General features: G+C 46.5%; 2 protein-coding genes across 6 annotated transcripts in view; both read left to right on the forward strand.

Annotated features, from left to right (window-relative positions):
- Positions 1-6572: 6572 nt before the first annotated feature.
- Positions 6573-7583, forward strand: XCR1 (X-C motif chemokine receptor 1). Its single transcript, XM_068559105.1, has one exon. The coding sequence runs from the start codon at positions 6582-6584 to the stop codon at positions 7581-7583; it is 1002 nt and encodes a 333-aa protein (XP_068415206.1). The 5' UTR covers positions 6573-6581.
- Positions 7584-13658: 6075 nt separating this feature from the next.
- Positions 13659-17650, forward strand: part of FYCO1 (FYVE and coiled-coil domain autophagy adaptor 1) — an 86467-nt gene continuing 82475 nt past the window's right edge. For 2 of the 5 annotated variants that reach the window (XM_068559336.1, XM_068559338.1), the window contains exon 1: positions 13659-13789. The gene's annotated coding sequence lies outside the window, so the exon portion shown is untranslated. The remainder of the gene's footprint in view (positions 13790-17650) is intronic. The other 3 variants (XM_068559337.1, XM_068559339.1, XM_068559335.1) reach the window with 2 other exon arrangements.

The following is a 17650-nucleotide window of genomic DNA, read 5'->3' on the forward strand; positions in this document are numbered from 1 at the left end:
TCTGCTGGGCAAGTGGTAGAAGTGAATACTTCCTCTGCCAAAATCCACGTTCAGTGTCCAGCAACCTTCTTGTAGGGCCCGTCTCACCAGGTCCTTCAGTGGCTCTTTCTCCTGTGCATTCATCCCTGGGCTAAGTAGCAGCTGCCCACTCTTGCTGGCCCAGGTGTACCTCACCATCGCTGCTTGCATTCCCTACACCCTGCCCACACCTTTGTAAAAGTCCTTTCCTTGCACTGTCTTCAGTCACCCTTTTGAGAGGGCCATCTGTCCCCTTCTGGAATCCTGAATGATACCACTACACCAGCAAGGATAGGAATTTGGGACTTTATCTCAGGAGCAATTCTAAGAAAATGCTAACCTTCTATCTAGTGGTGTGCTGGTAAATTTTAACAACCAGCTCTCCAGAGGGAAAAGCCCTGATTTGCAGTGATTGCCAGATTCCAAGGTGTCAGTACTTCTACCATGGTTGATTTCATGCTACTAATGCAACAGCAACCAACTCATAAAATTCCTAAAAATAAAACGCACACAAGCTGGTATGAGCCAGCTCTAGCATACCTCTGCCCAAATCAAACACTAGCTCTAGTCTCTCCCACTAGGGCCACCCCAGCCAGGGGCTAGATGTTCCAACAGAGAGGTGGATGGGCCTTCTGGATGCTGTCAGCCTCCTCCCTCCTGTGCCCTGTGAATGTACTTCCCAGTGAAGCCAGGATGCTGTCTGCAAGGGCTCCCAAAGCTGCAAGACCTTTCATGTGCCCATGCCTGTACCTGTTCTCATGTGCATGGGGCTGAGGCTCAAACAGAACCATCCATCTTGCTGGACTTGGTCCAATTAGATCATGAGACCCTGGGGATCTAGAGTCAGTGGTTCCCCTATTAACAGCAATTAATTCCCGCCAAGAGCCCCACTCTGATGCTGATGCCAAAGACCTCTGATGCTGGTCTCTGCCCTGAATCCCACTCCCCCACAGATGGGTCCAGACCCTGAATGTCATAACCAGGCCCCTATCCACATTGTGCTTTACCCAGAACTGAACTTCCCCTTCTGTACGGCGAGTCTGTATGAGGCTGGAACTCAATTCCATCTTTGTCCAGCCTGACCAGTGTTTTAGAACTTTCTGTTTAAGGTGAGAGCATGAACTTTTTTCACAATGAAACCAAATGTGAGGAAATGTGAAAACGTTAGTTTCAAATTGTGTCTTCATATTTAGGGAACAAACATTTGTTAAACACTTGCTATATGAGTCCTTGCAATAATTACCTACCTCAGCAAGGAACAATTACACACACACACAATTGGACAATAAATCTGTAGAGAAAATTCCTAACTCAAAATAACAATATTTTAATCAAAACAACGTGATACTGCAAGTATCCTTTCAGAATGACCAAAATTTTTAAAGTTAGTAACACCTAATTTTGACCAGGTATACACTATTTTGGAAATGTAAATAAATACAACCATTTTAGAGGTTCTAAATAGTAAGTATTTTGGCAGTACTTACCAAAATGTAAAATGCACATTCCCTATGACCCAGAAATGCACCACTTCTAGAAATCCATCCTACAGTAATTCAACACCAGTACATTAAAGGTGTATGTATTAGATATACCTTTAATCCCTGCAGCATTGTGATAATTTTAAAAATTGAAAGCAAACTGGATGTCCATTGACAGGAAAATAGGTAAAGCCTGATACCATAATGCAGTGGAACACTTTCCAGCTGTTATAAAGAAGAAGGCTTGGAAAGACTTTCATTCCATTTTGTTTAATGGAAAAAGGATAAATCAACGTACATCATACGATCCCATTGTTGCAGAGAAAATCAACAGAATTGGAGCCTTCATACATTACTGGTGGGAAAATAAAATGGCACAGCTCTGTGGAAAATGATTTGGAAGTTCCTCAAAAAGCTAAACATGGGGTTACCAAACAATCCAGCAATTCCACTCCTAGGTAAATACCCAAGAGCATTGAAAATATATATCCATACAGAAATTTACAAGTGAACGTTCAGAGCAGCATTATTCATCATAACCAAAAAGTAGAAACAACCCAAATGTCATTTAATTGATGACTGGTTGAAATGTGGCTTATCCATGCAGTGGAATATTATTCAACCATAAGAAGGAATGAAGTACTGATACATGCTACAACATGGATGAGCCCTCAAAATATTATGCTAAGTGAAAGTAGCCAGACACAAAAGGTCACATATGATTCCACTTACATGAAATGTCCAGAATAGGCAAAACCATAGAGACAGAAAGTAGATTAGTGGTTGCCAAGAGATGGAGCGAGGTAAGGAGTAGGATTTTCTGCTGGCAAACAAGCATGAATTTCTTTCGGGGTGATGGAAATGTTCTGAATTGGATAGTAATGGTGGTGTACAACATTGTGAATATGCCCAAAACTACTGAATTATACAATTTAAAATGCTAAATTTTTTGTTACATGAATTATTTCAATTTAAAATAATAATAAGCATTACTGGTACAGTAATCAAGTATAATTTTTGATAAGATTAAAATACCACTTTAAAAAAATACATTATCTTTTAGGATCCCTTCCAACTCCAAAATTACCTGCATCTATCCTTGGTGGAACCCAGGGGCTTAGATGACCCCTAAGCTGTGGACCCCACCTTCCTGTGGAGACAGGCTGGGTGACCAGCTCTTTTCCAAGTGACGAGTGACGTAGCCAGGTTCTACATGAGGTCTTGGGTGGAGTGGGGGGTTGGGAGCAGATCAAGCCAGGACGCCTAGTGGTGGGAAGAGGAGGGATTAGGAAGACTCGCTGTCTCTCCCTCTGTCTCCCTCTGAGACTCTGCACATTAGCCTTCCCCCACCTTCCTCTAGCCTACTGGGAAGGGTAGGTGTTTCGGTTTCTTTGCGCAAAATATGAAACAAAGAAGCACCATTTCTGCCTCAAGACGCGTGTAAAGAGGTGCAGATATAGGTGAGTTCCTTTACAAACATTTCAAACATATGTTTTCCTCTACTTCTAATAGCCTATAGCAGGAGTTCTTAAACTCCCAGGTAGGTATCAGAACCACCTGGAGAGCAGGTAAATAATGCAGATTCCTGAGCCCTCCCTCCAGAGGCTCTGATTCCCTGGATCTGGGGATTGCCAAAAACCTGTGTTGCTAAAAAGCAGGTCTGTGGACCGTGCTTTGAGTACAACTATCATATATAATGCTTTGCTTTTCCTTGTGCTAAAGAAAGTGGAGGTGTTTGGTTATAAGTCTCTGTGTAAGGCACTGTTATTATTAGTGTTTGGGTAATTTAGAGCTGTATTTCTCAATCCAAATTATAATGTGGACCAGAAAGCTAAAGTTACTCTGTTAGAATTGAAGTGGGCTTCAGAGATGGGGTGGGAGAGCAATGACAGGCAAAGGGAACCAAACTCCTAGGATGTAACTCAGAGAGGTTTGGGGTTTGGCACCATTCTTCTTTCTATGCCCAAGGGCTACCAGGCCCTGACTGGCAGCTCCTCTGAAAATTTGAGTAAATGAATCAATAACCAACAAAAAACTGGAATGTTTTTTGTAGGTGCCTGATATCCCTTTTATTTCTAGTTTGCTGAGTGTTTATATCATGAATGAGTGTTGAGTTTTGTCAAATGCTCTTCTGCATTTATCAAAAAGGATCATATAGTTTTTGTCTTAATATGGTCACTTAAATTGATTGATTTTCAAATATTAAACCAACTTCATACTTCTGGGATAAACACTTGGTCATGACGTATTAACCTTTTAAAATATATTGCTGGATTTGATTTGCAAATATTTGGCTAAGGATTTTTATGTCTATCTTCATGAGGGATATTGGTCTATAGTTTTCTGTTGTAATATTTTTCTCTGGTTTGGTATCAGGGCTATGCTGGCCTCATAAAACAATTTGGGAATATTCCATCCTGTATTTCAGGTAGTTTGCCTAAGATCATTGTTAATTCTTTCTTAAATGTTTGAGAGAACGCACTAGAAAAATCATCTGGGACAGTTTTTTAGAGTTAACTAAATTACTAGAATAAAGGTAGGACTATGTCATATCATTTCATGTCAGTTCTGGTAGGTTGAATTTTTAAAGAAGTCTGTCCATTTCGTTTAAGTTGTTGAATTCGTTATAACTGATCATAATATTTCTCTGTTATTCTTTTAAAGTCTGTAAGATCTGCACTCTTTCATACCTGCTATTGACAGTTTGTGTTCTCTCTCTTTTTGTTCTCAGTCTAGCTAGAGTTTTAGTACCTTTAAAAAATTTTTTTTCAAACAACCAGCTTTGGCTTTGTACGATATGAAGGGTGCTTACAAACCCCCTGTTCCCAAATATCTCCACTTCCAACTTGTCACACTACAGGAAATCCCAGGTATTTGTATCATTTCTGATTTCATTCTAAACTGTAAGCTTCTTGTAGATAGAGTCTATTACGTTCATACCATATAATCCAGCATCTATCATAGCGCCTGGCATATGTCATTGGTCATTAAGGGCTGTTGCATTGAGTCAGATAAGCTCTTCTTTAAAATGTAAGTACCCAATTTCTAAATGTCAAAAAAATAAGACCATAAGACATAGTGAAAAGCAGAATGGGTTGACCAGACTAAAGTGCTCTTAAAAATCCGTAAGAAAAACAGTGTTATCCCAAGTAGAAAAATGAATAAAATCCATAAACACTTTAAAAATAAGAAACAGAAGTGGACAGTAAACATGCAAAAGCATATGTATCCCTCTCTAGATATCAAAAGAATACAAAACAAAACAACCATATTAATATTTTCAACTATCTTCACTTTTGTGTTTAGAGACACAAATTGATTTAACTACCTAAAATAGGGTACATTTTGAGACTGCACGCTCACCCCTATTATTCTTCCTGTCCCAAACTAGGAAGTGGGAAACTATTTCTCCAGTTCTCCTCCTCAGAATACAAGGTCATAAAGCCTGGGTTCCAGTCTTGGCCCTCCTTGCTGCTTCCTGGCTTTATAACATTGAGAAGGTCATTTTACCAGTCTGAACCTGTCTCCTCTTCTGTAAAATGGAAATGGTCACATCTTAAGAGAGAGCGTTGCAGGATTAAGGGAGCAGTTGAGTATAATGTGTTAGCACAGTGCCTGGCACATAGTGGATGATGAGAGCTGTCTTATCTGTTTCAGGCAGATGCTTCATCCGAGTCTCCCATCTGAGGCCCTGCAGCTTCATTTGCCTCTCAATGAAATTTCCAGCTCTTCAATCACTTTTTCTCTTTTGTCTCCTTGGCCTTCTAGTCCCACTATTTCTTTTTTTTTAATATATAAATTTATTTATTTATTTATATTTTATTTTTGGCTGCATTGGGTCTTCGCTGCTGCACACAGGCTTTCTGTAGTTGTGGCGTGCGGGGGCTACTCTTTGTTGCGGTGCGCGGGCTTCTCGTGGTGGTGGCTTCTCTTGTTGCGGAGCACGGACTCTAGGCATGCAGGCTTCCGTAGTTGCGGTGCGTGGGCTCACTAGTTGTGGCTCGTGGGCTCTAGAGCGCAGGCTCAGTAGTTGTGGCACACGGGCTTAGTTGTTCTGCGGCATGTGGGATCTTCCTGGACCAGGGCTCGAACCTGTGTCCCCTGCATTGGCAGGCGGATTCTTAACCACTGCACCACCAGGGAAGTCCTAGTCTCACTATTTCTAAAATCTCACTAGCACAGAGGATTAAATCAATTTGACCATATGTTTTCTTAGCTACTCCCCTCCTATTGGACACTAGGTTATTTCCACTTGCTTGTAAGATTCTCTGTAGACCAAACTCCCAGATGATGAAGCTTTCTGCTCTGAGAGTTAATCCTCTGTGTTAGTGGGGATTTGGTCTCCCAGATTCTCAACATTCACTGAAGTCTTGAGATTATTTCATAATTGGATTTACGTGAGAGAGATGTTTGCTCCTTTTGTGTCTTCTCTTTTTGGACTAGTTCCTGGAGACAGCAAGTTTCCTGAAACAATCCTGCCATCAGCGTTTGTACATTTCACGGGAGGAAGAAAAGGAGGGAGCAGAGGAAGAAAGAAAGGAAGGGAGGGACAGAGGGAGAGGAGAGGGAAAGGCAGGTGGGCATAGTAAATGCTTAGTAGATATTTGTTGAATAAATGAAGGAATGACTCTGGGATCATTAGTCCTGTTTTGTAGATGAGGACCCAAGGTTCAGAAAGGTTAAAAAGCTTGCCCAGGAACGTGATATTGGGCCCCACATTTGATCTCAGGTCTTTGAATCCAGTTCCACTGTCTTTCTCCTCCACCTACTGGGACACTGGTCTAGCTTAGTGTTACTCAAATGACAGTCTTCAAGAAGAGAAGGGGCTTATGACATACTGTAAATTAATGTGTCACTTCCTTCAAGAAAGTCTTGCTAAGAAAAAATGCTAACCAAACTAAACAGCATGCTTAGTGACTTCACGTTTTGGCAAAAGTTCCTTATTTCATTATAAATAGTTCGCCGACCAGTAGCTGGACCATGGACCACACTTTTTTGTCTCATGGGTCCTATTGCTCTCTAGCCTAACCACATGGCTTTGAACTCCATGTCTGTATCACTTCAGATGCTCTCAACGTCTAGATGGAGCCCTCAGACATCCCGGAGACCACCACCCCTTTTGAGTATGATCCTCAGAGCTTTCTGTGTGAGAAGAAGACCTTTGTCTTTGCCACCTTCAGCACCACCATCCTGTACTGCCTGGTGTTCTTCCTCAGCATGGTGGGCAACAGCCTGGTGTTGTGGGTCCTGGTGAAGTATGAGAACCTGGAGTCCCTCACCAACGTCTTCATCCTCAACTTGTGTCTCTCAGACCTGGTGTTCTCCTGCTTGTTGCCCGTGTGGATCTTGGGGTACCACTGGGGCTGGTTGCTGGGAGACTTCTTTTGCAAGCTCCTCAACATGATCTTCTCCATCAGCCTCTACAGCAGCATCTCCTTCCTGACCGTCATGACCGTCCATCGCTACCTGTCCGTGGTGAGTCCCATCTCATCCCTGCGTGTCCACACCCTCCAGTGCCGCGTGCTGGTGACCATAGCTGTGTGGGCGGCCAGCATCCTGGCCTCCATCCCCGACGCCATCTTCCACAAGGTGTTCCCTTCGGGCTGTGATTATTCAGAACTCGAGTGGTTCCTAGCCTCAGTCTACCAGCACAACATCATCTTCCTTCTCTCTTTGGGGATTATCCTGTTCTGCTACGTGGAGATTCTCAGGACCCTGTTCCGCTCGCGGTCCAAACGGCGCCACCGGACAGTCAGGCTCATCTTCACCATTGTGGCAGCATACTTCCTCAGCTGGGCTCCCTACAACCTGATCCTGTTTCTGCAGACACTGTTGAAACTTGGGGTCATTCAGAGCTGTGAGGTCAGCCAGCAGCTGGATTATGCCCTGCTCATCTGCCGCAACGTTGCCTTCTCCCACTGCTGCTTCAACCCGGTGCTCTACGTCTTTGTCGGGGTCAAGTTCCGCAGACACCTCAAAAGTCTGCTCCGGCGCTTCTGGCTCTGCCGGCAACAGGCACCTGGCCTTCCCCCGTCACCTCACCCCCCAGGTGCCTTCACCTATGATGGCACCTCCTTCTACTGAAAGGGAGTTAGGTGGGGCAGGTGGAGGTAGACAGAGGAGCTGGAGGAGGTGGAGCTGAAGGAGAAGTAGGGCAGGAAGGAGCATAGAAGGCATAGCACTGGGAAACGCTACCACTGCAGCGATGGGAGTGAAAGAAGTACATTACATCAAGGGGTCCTATATGCCCCCTTTCTGCAGAAAATTTCCCCATCTGGAAATTTTATATTGCCATCCAGAAAAACGTTTCTTAGATTTTGAGAAAATCTTTTAGCATTTATTCCTTCATTCAGACATAGATTTCTTATCCTTGCTTAGTTCAGAAGGCTCTAAAATATGAAAGCATTCCCTGAAAGGAGCATCCCTCAAGACTTTATGAGGGTCTGAAATTCAGTTGTGCAAATGTAGGCTGCTGGCAAGACAGTCTCTCCCCTCCCTGATTGTAGGGCTGTCCCAGCTGATTTTGGAGGGGGTTGGCTCTGGATGACTGCTGGATGGGGCTGTCTGCAGAACAGAAGTAATCACATCCTCAAATAAGCTTAGTCAGAAGGAAATCTGGATTCTAAAAACCCACAGGTGGACTCGAGACGTGTTCTGTGTCATAGTTCCAGTTTCTAGCACGTGAACTGGCACTTGCATATTTAGTCTATAAATCTTAAGAAGGAACGCGATAAGCGCCATCTTCTGTCGGCATTTATTTGGAGGATATAAAAATGAATGAGATGCAGATGCTACCCTCCAGGTGCCAACAGTCCAGCTCTGAAGGCCCAGATAACTATACACCCACCTTGATGAAGGCATCCAGAGTGAAGATTCCTCCAGCATCTCCTCCTCTCCAGGTGGATATTGAGCTGACATTTCCGATTCATCATGTTCCACCTAAAATGTTCTCCCCCTCCTGGCTGATGGTCCCAGCTTCCCCCCAAAACCAAGTTATCTTTGAGCCCTGCATTTCCTTTCCCTCCACTCCCACTCCCACGGCCAGGTCCTGTTGATGTCACCTTCCCGGTGTCTCTCACATGCCTGTGGCTTCGTCCCCAAACCGCCTCACTTCCTCTGCATCTTCCTGCTGCTCATCTCTTTCCCCACCAAGCGTCCTCTGCATTGACATCAAGGTGCTTCAGAACCCTCAGTGGCTCCATGTTACATGCAAATAAAGCCCAAACACCTTAGGCTTTATTTGCATGTAAATAAAGGCCCCTACAATCTGGTGCCAACTAACTTTTCCATTCTTTCTAATTTTATTCCAACGTAAGCCCCCACCCCCCAAGCAGCCTGGGATCCAGCCACAAAAGACCACGGGTCCTTTCCCAGATACCCTTCTCCCAGTCTCCTCTGGGCCTTTGTCGTGCTGGGCCTTCTACTCCCTAACCTACAAGCCCCAGCTGAAATGCCAGCTCCTTCAGGAAGGTGTCCACAATCTGTAAATCAGAAGAGCACTCTCTGGGTTGCCACAGCACTCTGCTTGTTCTCTCTAAAGTAGTATTTGGCACTCTCCAACATGTCGTAGTTACACCCATGGATGTCCTATCTCCCTGCCCCATCACACTGCAAACTGCCAGAGGGCAGGAACCTGGTCTTGCACCCTGCCAAGCATGGGCCCTGGTGTTCTATCACTGTGTACTGAGTGGGAGAAAAGAATGATAGCTGTCATTATTCTTACAATTTGTGCTCTTTGTAAGAGCCATGCCCATGTGACATATTCTACCTTGTTTGCCCAGGCTGCTGCTTTATAAATATTAACCTTTCTTTGCTAGTCTCCACTCTCAGAGCACGTTGCTTATCTCTCTCTGTGGCATTGGCTAAACTTGCCCTTGCTTTTTAGTTAGTGGTACACATGCCTGTCTCTTACACTGTCCCAGAGCTTCACATCCAAGGACACAGATAAAAACCACCCTCTGAGCTTCCCCATACCGCACAGACCTGGTCTCAATCTGTGAACCTGATTCAGCTCTGGAGAGGGGTCTTTGGAAAAGCTCCCCATGTGATTCTGACATGCACCCCAGTTAGGAACATTTGGCTGCAACTCCTTGAAAATGGGAATTCCAGAGTCTTCCACAGTCCCTTGAGCAGGACTTTGCACTCAGCAGGCACTCAATACATGCTTGTTGAATAAAGTAGCTGCTAATATAGCCCTCACCTGGAGCCTAGAGAGCTTGTAAAGCATTTTCCCCTTCACTTCCAGCTGCAATTGATCAATGATCTATTTGCCCCTGGGCAGCCAGCCTTGAAGGAGTTTGACCTGACTGGGGAAGAGTGAGGGTTTAGTTTTAAGAATCAGGCCTGTAGCACCTGTTGGAGAGGGCTGGGTAGTGCACCCGTGAAGGGATAAAACTCCCGTGGACTTATATAGCCAGTTGGTGGGGCCATCACTCACCACAGAAGAAAGGAACAGCAAAAGGAAAGACAGTTATGGGGTCAGAGCTAAGCCTGTGAGCTTCTGGTCAGGCTAATCATTCTGCACTCCTTCAAATTGATATTATTAAAATTTTATTCAACTTTTGTTCAGAGGGCGGGCTGAGCCCAGGGAGCAGAAGAGCAGAGGGCTCCACTGACACACCCACTTCGCCAAACCAAAGCAGGTTTTGAGCCCACTCTTCTTAGAAGGCAGGTTTGGGGAGCTTGTATCACTACAGAGCATGCATGCCCTTTGAGAGCCTCACTCCACCATCTTCTCGCCCCATCCCATTCCTTCATATCCCAAGATACTTATCTAAGTATTCTTTTCAACACATATAGCTGTATCCCTGGGAGCACTTCATCAGTACAATCACATTTGTCTCTTTGCATTTCTAGTGATGTTTTGGCATCCCTAGTAGACTAGCTCCCAGGGTAATCTTTTTAATCCAGAGTCTTCTCCTAATCTAGCTCCTTGGGAATCCAAGGGAAGAGGCACAGAGAAGGAGAGGTATGAATGGGAAGATGGAGGGGCATCCATCCTACCAGAAAGGGAACCTGGGCAGGACTGCTGAAGGAAGCAACACACAAGCTGCACCCCAGTGACCACACTCCACATTCGCTGACCACACTCTTCATGGACCACAACCTCCTGCTTTCCCCTCCCGCTACCCACTGAAACCACTGCTCAACCTCAACTGGACCATTGTGGGCCTATCCCTCCTACTCCAGTCAAAAAAAGGTGCCCTGGACCCAGTGCTGCAGACCTCCTACCACTCCTGGAGCATAAAAAATCCACAGCAGCTCTGAGAGAAGATCCTCTTCACAGCATTTCCACCTCCACACTCTCGGACAAAATCAGCAAGAGAGAAACCTTGCTGATCTCTAAATAGGAACATGCCTCCAAGCCTGGGGCAGCCCCAGACCTCAGATGACCCAAGCCAGAGTGGAAGTTCCTTGAGGGCACAAACCCCATGTTGCATGTCTAGAACCTCCCTCAGTGCCCAGCAATGTTTGTGGTTGGTTGCGTAAGAGGATAGGAGACCATCTTTTTGGCTCTTTGCTACTTCTGTTTCTTCTTCTCACACTTGCTTATGTCTTCCGGTCAACACCAGGCACCACACCAATGGGCTTCCCATGAACTCTTCTCTTGGGCCCACCAGCCCAGACAGTGCCTGGTTTGCTGAACTCACGGCTTTCATTTGTGAAACCTGCCTGTGACGGGACAAATATGAATTACTCTTAAAATCATCTCATAAAAACAGAAAGCATCACTGTATCATATATGCAAATAAAAGATTAGCAGGTACTGACTTACCTCAGGCTGGTTATGTTCCCCTCATTTCTACCCAAGATCATTCTTTAGGATTCTCAAAAGTTCTCTGCTTATGAAGGATCTGGGTTAAGATCTTGGGTGAAAGGAGTGATACAGAAGGAGGACTGGAGATAAAGTATCAAACAAGCCCTGTGTGGGTCAGGATGGTAGGAAATTGGCTCCACTCAGGCCTTAGGTGAAATTTTCCAGGAGGCCAAGTCTGTCTTGAGAGCTCCTAGCCTCAGCTTTCTGTCCCTATCTGTCCCCTGGTCTGGCACCCATGTTTTCTGTCTTCAAGTCCAAGGTTTTCTCTGTCTCATGACCCATGGTGCCTGAACAAGTACCTTCCGAAGATTAACCCTCCAGCCAGAAGGAGTGGTAACCACTTCCTGCTGGGAATTTCAGGCATTCTGAAAACTTGGTAGGATGTATTTGGCAGGTTTGCAGGGGATTTTGGTAAGGGAAAGAAAGTTATCCTAAATCCTCACCAAGTTATTCCGAGTACAGAGCTCCCCTCTCTACCTTGGGGTCAGCCCAGATTTTAGGTGTAGGGTTGTTGCAATCCCCCCACATCCCACACCACTATCCCCTCCACGAAAGAGTGTGGCTAGAAGGACCAAAGGATGACAAAGGTGGCCTGGCTCCTTGACTTTATCATTTCAGAAAATCAGCCTTGGGAACTTCCCTGGTGGCACAGTGGTTAAGACTCCACACTCCCAATGCAGGGGGACTGGCTTCAATCCCTGGCCAGGGAACTGGATCCCACATGCATGCCGCAACTAAGAGTTTGCATGCTGCAACTAAGGAGCCCTTGAGCCGCAACTAAGGAGCCCACCTGCCGCAACTAGGACCTGGCACAACCAGATAAATAAATTAATTTTTTAAAAAACTTACTAAAAGAAAAAAGAAAATCAGCCTTGAGCATCACCCACAGTTAGAGAGAAGACATGGGCAACAGATGGCACATGGAATTGGATGGTTGCAGGGAGTAGAGACGAGGGTGGGGGTGAGGGAGGGATATGTAGACCTCCAGGAGGTCCCTGGCCACTTTTTTAGAGGGCCTGTTCCGGGCTCTGTGCAAAGGCTGTGGGAGGGCCACGTTGGGGGGAGTGAGACCACAAAGCCCCACTCTCAAGTTGGCCAGCCTCTGGTCATTCCTGTGTGGGGAAAGATTTCCATAGGATTACTTCCTTCCCAGGGAACCTTGGCCCTTTTTCCAGGTGACCTGGATGAACCCTCTTGACTGAGAGAGAACGACCTGGCTTGATTGTCCACACAACTGGGAACGAACACCTTAAATGTGTCATGAAAATTATTCCAAGGCACTTTGCAGTGAACTGTGGGAGTCTGGGGAAGGAAGTACCCACCTGTGTCTGTTCCCTTGGCAGGGGAACTCAGTTTTAGGGGGACTGCATTTCAGGAGGAATGACTTCCCCTTGCCATCTCCTTCCTCCTCTTCCCTTTTCCTTTCATTGTTTCCATCCTAACAGGAAGGATGGAAATCACTTGTCCCCAGCCCCCACAAATTGACTATTCCAGTCATCTAACTCACTGCCTTCTCTACACCTAACTCAGAAAAGATGGCTAATGAGATGACGTAGCCTAAATCTGTTTCCTTTCCCGAATTATTCTACCAGGTAACTCCCCTCTTTGTGCATTTGTAATGTTTGGGCCATGGCTCCTGACTGGACACCAACGGCCAAGTCCTGTGAGGTAGAAAGGTGTTTTGGAGCCCAGTTCATAGGCTGAAGTACTCCAGGTACTGTTGCTCTCCTCTCTTGTGACCATTCATTACTGATGAGTGCATTTTGTTCTATTGAGTGCAGCCTCAGAGTGCTTCACAACTTATAAATAGAAAATGTAACTTAGAAATTGGGCAGAGAGTAGGGAGAAGTTAGGGGTGGTAGTTCATTCATTAACACATAGTTTTTGAGCAGTGATTTTAAGCAGGTCCCTGTGTTAAGTAGCAAGGGGGATGAAAAGATAGACCATTAGGCCCAAAAATATATAATGCTTTTTATTTAGCCCAATATATTAAAACATTATTTCAACATGGAATCAATATAAAAATGTTAATGAGCTATTTTACATTCTTTTGGAACTCAGGTGTATTTTGCACTTACAGCATATGTACAATTCAACTCAAACTAGTCCCGTTTCAAGTTCTCAAAAGCCACACGTGTACAGCACTGCTTTCAGGATCCCAGACATACGATTTGTGGACACACGTGCTCCCAGGGATTGCAAGGGTTAATTTAAAGCAGGTCGACCCCGTGGAACCCCTGGCAGTAGTGAGCATCCGCTCTGCGGAGCATGCCGGGAGTTGTAGTCCGCACTCGTCTGTCCGTGGGGTCCGATGGGAGTTGTAGACAGAGGCCCTGTGGAGCATGCTGGAAGTTGTAGTCTGCGCCAGCCTGTGGCGGGGTCTGCGTATCATGGCCGCCTACGCCGCGCTCTCGTACTCTTCCGCTTGGCCGCAGAAAGTTTCGGTTCTGTCCCACTGTGGACCCACGAGCGCGTAAGTGCTGCGGGTGGCCGGCCGGACTCACGGGGCACCTCTAGTTGCTATCGTATCTGGAGCGGAGAACTTCCCTCCAGGCGCGGCTTGTCACCTGTTGCCCTGACCGCCTCCGCCCTTATGCCGGGTCTCCCACAGACTCCGCCGGAGCCCTTGCCCATGCCCTTGCCCTTGCCCAGCGGGCCTAGGAAGCACCTAGGGCCGGTGAATCTGACCCTGGAACCCAGGCTGCCTCTGGTAATCAGTTAGAAAGACAGACAGTCCCCCTCCCCCCGCCTCCGCCCAAACACCAGTTCCAAGACACCCGACGGCCAAGGAGCTCACATGTGTGGTCTCAGAACAAGGCTTGGAGTCTTTAAGCACAGGAGGGACAGGCCCCCGAGTTTCTGCTTGCATTGTCCAAGAAGCCGATGACCTGAAGAGGCGTACTTCCTGGCTCAGCTGGGCCGGGACCGCCCAGACCTTAACTTTGCAGAACTCCAAGACCTAACTTTGCCCGGGTCTCTCCCTTCTCGTAAGGGGACGGTTTGTTCATCCTGGGCCATCCCCAGGCCATGGCCCATTCTCTTTACCCACTGAGCACATTCTCTTGTGCTCTGGTGCAGGGTTTCGAGATAGCCCCCAGGTGATTGTTCCTGAAACACCTGTGGATTTTTGGATTGTGGTGTGGCTGCACCGGACTTCGGCTAGAGTCCGTGATATGAAGAACCTAGGCCGGAGGGTGTAAGGGGAGGGCTGAATTTTACTTTTCCTAAGAAAAGCATGTGTGGTTGACACCTTAACCACGTGGCTCTCAGATAGTGCACTTGTGTCATCTGATGCCCCTTGTTACTCTTCACAGTTCCATCCGCTGCCCCCCTCCAGAACAAAATAGAGCACTCTTTTGAAACTACCGGTGTTGGCCACAGCCTCTCTGCCCCTCTGCCTGTCTTACCACAGCAGTTTCCTTTCCCAACAGAGAAATGGGTCAGGGGCTCTTTGAGGGCAGAGGATCAGGCGTTAATCTGCTCACTGCTCTCCTGCCACTTCCAGCCTTGTGGTGCTCTGTAGCCAGCTTAACTCCCCTGCCATCTGCCTAATGCGGGCTGCTGGGTATTGTAGCCGGGGAAGAGCTGTCACGCTGAGGTTCTGCTTTCAGTGGCTCCCACCCTCTGAAGTGGGCCCATGTTGAGTAGGTTCCACTTGACCCTCCCTCCCATGAGAGCTACTGTTCACAAATTATTGAATGCCCTGTACCAGTTATGAGCCATTATTATTAATCACCCTGGAAATCAGAGTTAATTGCCTCAGTGATGGGACCTGGCCTTCTTTGATGAAAAGAATGTGAAAAGGCTTTAGGAAAAAGATTTTCTGTTTCTGTTAAAAGTGTTCTTTGCGTAATGCTTCATTTAGTTTTTAACTTGGGAAAACAAACATACAGAATCATTGAAAGAATTGTATAGTGAACATATACCCACCTGTTAGATTCTACAGTTAATATTTTACTCCAGTTATTTTTGTGTTGCTTTAGAGTCGATCCTCTAGCTGCTCTTTGGATGGTCTTTGCTCCTTGTGGCTGGTTTTTGGGACACCAGCGTGGGTTCAGGAGCCACGCTTTTAACCTGGTCCTTCTGGGATGGGATGGCCCCCACAGATGTTTGTGACAAGAGGAACCACCCAAAACAGCACAAGATCAGAGCAGTTGGTAACTTTGTCCCATGTTGGTCACTGAGGCTGTGGGCTGCTGCCTCTAGAACATACAATAGGCGCTCAAGAATGGCAGTCCCCCTCTTCCCTTTAGGGGAGAGGCTTGGCTAATGGGTAACCTGCATTTTCTGGTGATTCCAAGGACAGCTTTGGTGACTCAAAACCAGAGTGTCTTTAAACCTGAGGCAGAGGAAGCATATTGTCTAGCTGTGGTGTCATGGTGAAAATCACTGATAGGAGCTCAAAAGTCTGGAGCTACATTCACTGGAGCCAGCCCAGGCAGCAGAGCAGGTAAGATTCATTAACCAGAGGCCGCCTGTGAGCAGAGATGATTCGGGTTTGGCCTTGTGAACATCTCTTCACCTAGTGGATGGATGTCATTGTGTTGCTCAAAAGATAAACAATACTTCCTATTTGTGATCTCAATGGCAGATTTTTTTTAAGCTCTTGATTGGTTTAATAGCCTCTGTTTGAACAGCTAAATCAATCAGTAGGGTGGGTTTTGAACTGCTTCCGTGGGTCTCTGTTTATCATGCTGTTTTTATTTTTATTTTATTTTTTTTTTAATTTTTTTTTTTTTATTTGTTTATCTATTTATGGCTGTGTTGGGTCTTCGTTTCTGTGCGAGGGCTTTCTCCAGCTGCGGCAAGTGGGGGCCACTCTTCATCGCGGTGCGCGGGCCTCTCATTATCGCGGCCTCTCTTGTTGCGGAGCACAGACTCCAGATGCGCAGGCTCAGTAATTGTGGCTCACGGGCCTAGTCGCTCCGTGGCATGTGGGATCTTCCCAGACCAGGGCTCGAACCCGTGTCCCCTGCATTGGCAGGCAGACTCTCAACCACTGCACCACCAGGGAAGCCCTATCATGCTGTTTTTAGATGTGTTACTATACTGCCCCCATAAGAGCTTCGGCCTCAGAGTGCATGGGCTCCTGGCTTTTAGAAGATGAGGATGACAGAACTGTGCTGATTTGGGCAGGAGGTGTTTCTCCCTCTTCCTCACTTTGGAGCCAGTCAGCCTGGTGGTTTTAGTGGCCGCCAGTGGTCCTTCCTGTTCGCTGTGGCATTTGAAAGAAATCAGGTGCCTGTTTCTAGTTGGGGTCAGATCCTCTTTGCAGGGATGAAGATGTGTGTGTCAGTGTGTTTCCGAGGACAGACTTAAGGAGAGTCTGTGGTCTGGGTGTAGTCCTGTGGCAGTGTGGCTAGTTTCAGAGCCCAAGGGCAGGTCCGGCTAACCATCTCAGGAGCCTGGGGTACCGAGTTACCTGAAAACCGAGTTAGGGGAGCCCTTGGAGTCCAGAAGAAAAACCTGAAGGGAAAAAGCATTCCAAGCAAGCCATTAGTCTGCAGAGGGCTAGGCCAAGAGGAGAATCCCTGTAAGAGGTCCAGGGTGGGCTGGCAACTGAACCAGAGGTGGTGGCTTAATGTGGAGCTGGAAGAAACTGTAGCCCCAGGTGCTTTTTCCAGGGCATCTACAGCCTGGGTCAGGAGCGGGGCTTAGAAGCCTCAGCCAAAGTTAACCACCGAGAATGTCTGTTCTTCTCCTTGCGCACCTCCTCCGTGGAGGAAGGTAAAGGGTAACCTCTCTACACTGTATCTGAAAACACACACGCACACATGCACACACACACACACACACACACACACACACACACACACACACACACACACACACACACACACACACACACACACACACACAGTAGGAAGAGGTCAAATAATTTCCCCAGGACAGATATGTTAAAATTGCCTCAAAATACTTTGAACTAAATGTACCATGGGTCTCCCCCAATCATGGCATAATCTTTATCGCATTATTTGTTACATGATAGGGAATGGAAATTTCACAAGATGAGTCTGATTCTGCATTCTGAATAGGGTCCAGCTTGGCAGGACTCAGCTGTGATTGAGAGAAGAGAAGACACTTTCCTTGCCCATTGCTTCCTGGATGTTTTCTCTGGGCTTTCCAGTGGCAAGACCTCTGCCCTGCACCCCCAAATATGGATATATGGCTCCTTCCTGAGCAACTGCCCACCTTCCTAAAAAAGATAGCTTTCTCCAAGCCCAGAAGCAACACCTCACAACCACAAGTTCCTCTTGACCCTGCTCTACTGGGTCAGCAGACTGGAATCAGGGCCAGTTTTGTGTATGTTCCAGGGGGAGTGACCAAGAGACCT

The sequence above is a fragment of the Eschrichtius robustus genome, chromosome 12 (assembly GCF_028021215.1).
Source record: "Eschrichtius robustus isolate mEscRob2 chromosome 12, mEscRob2.pri, whole genome shotgun sequence".
In the NCBI taxonomy this organism is placed as follows: Eukaryota; Metazoa; Chordata; class Mammalia; order Artiodactyla; family Eschrichtiidae; genus Eschrichtius; species Eschrichtius robustus.

Bases quoted from the DNA above. Each gene is read 5' to 3' on its own strand.
- XCR1 (XM_068559105.1), top strand. From the start codon at position 6,582: ATGGAGCCCTCAGACATCCCGGAGACCACCACCCCTTTTGAGTATGAT.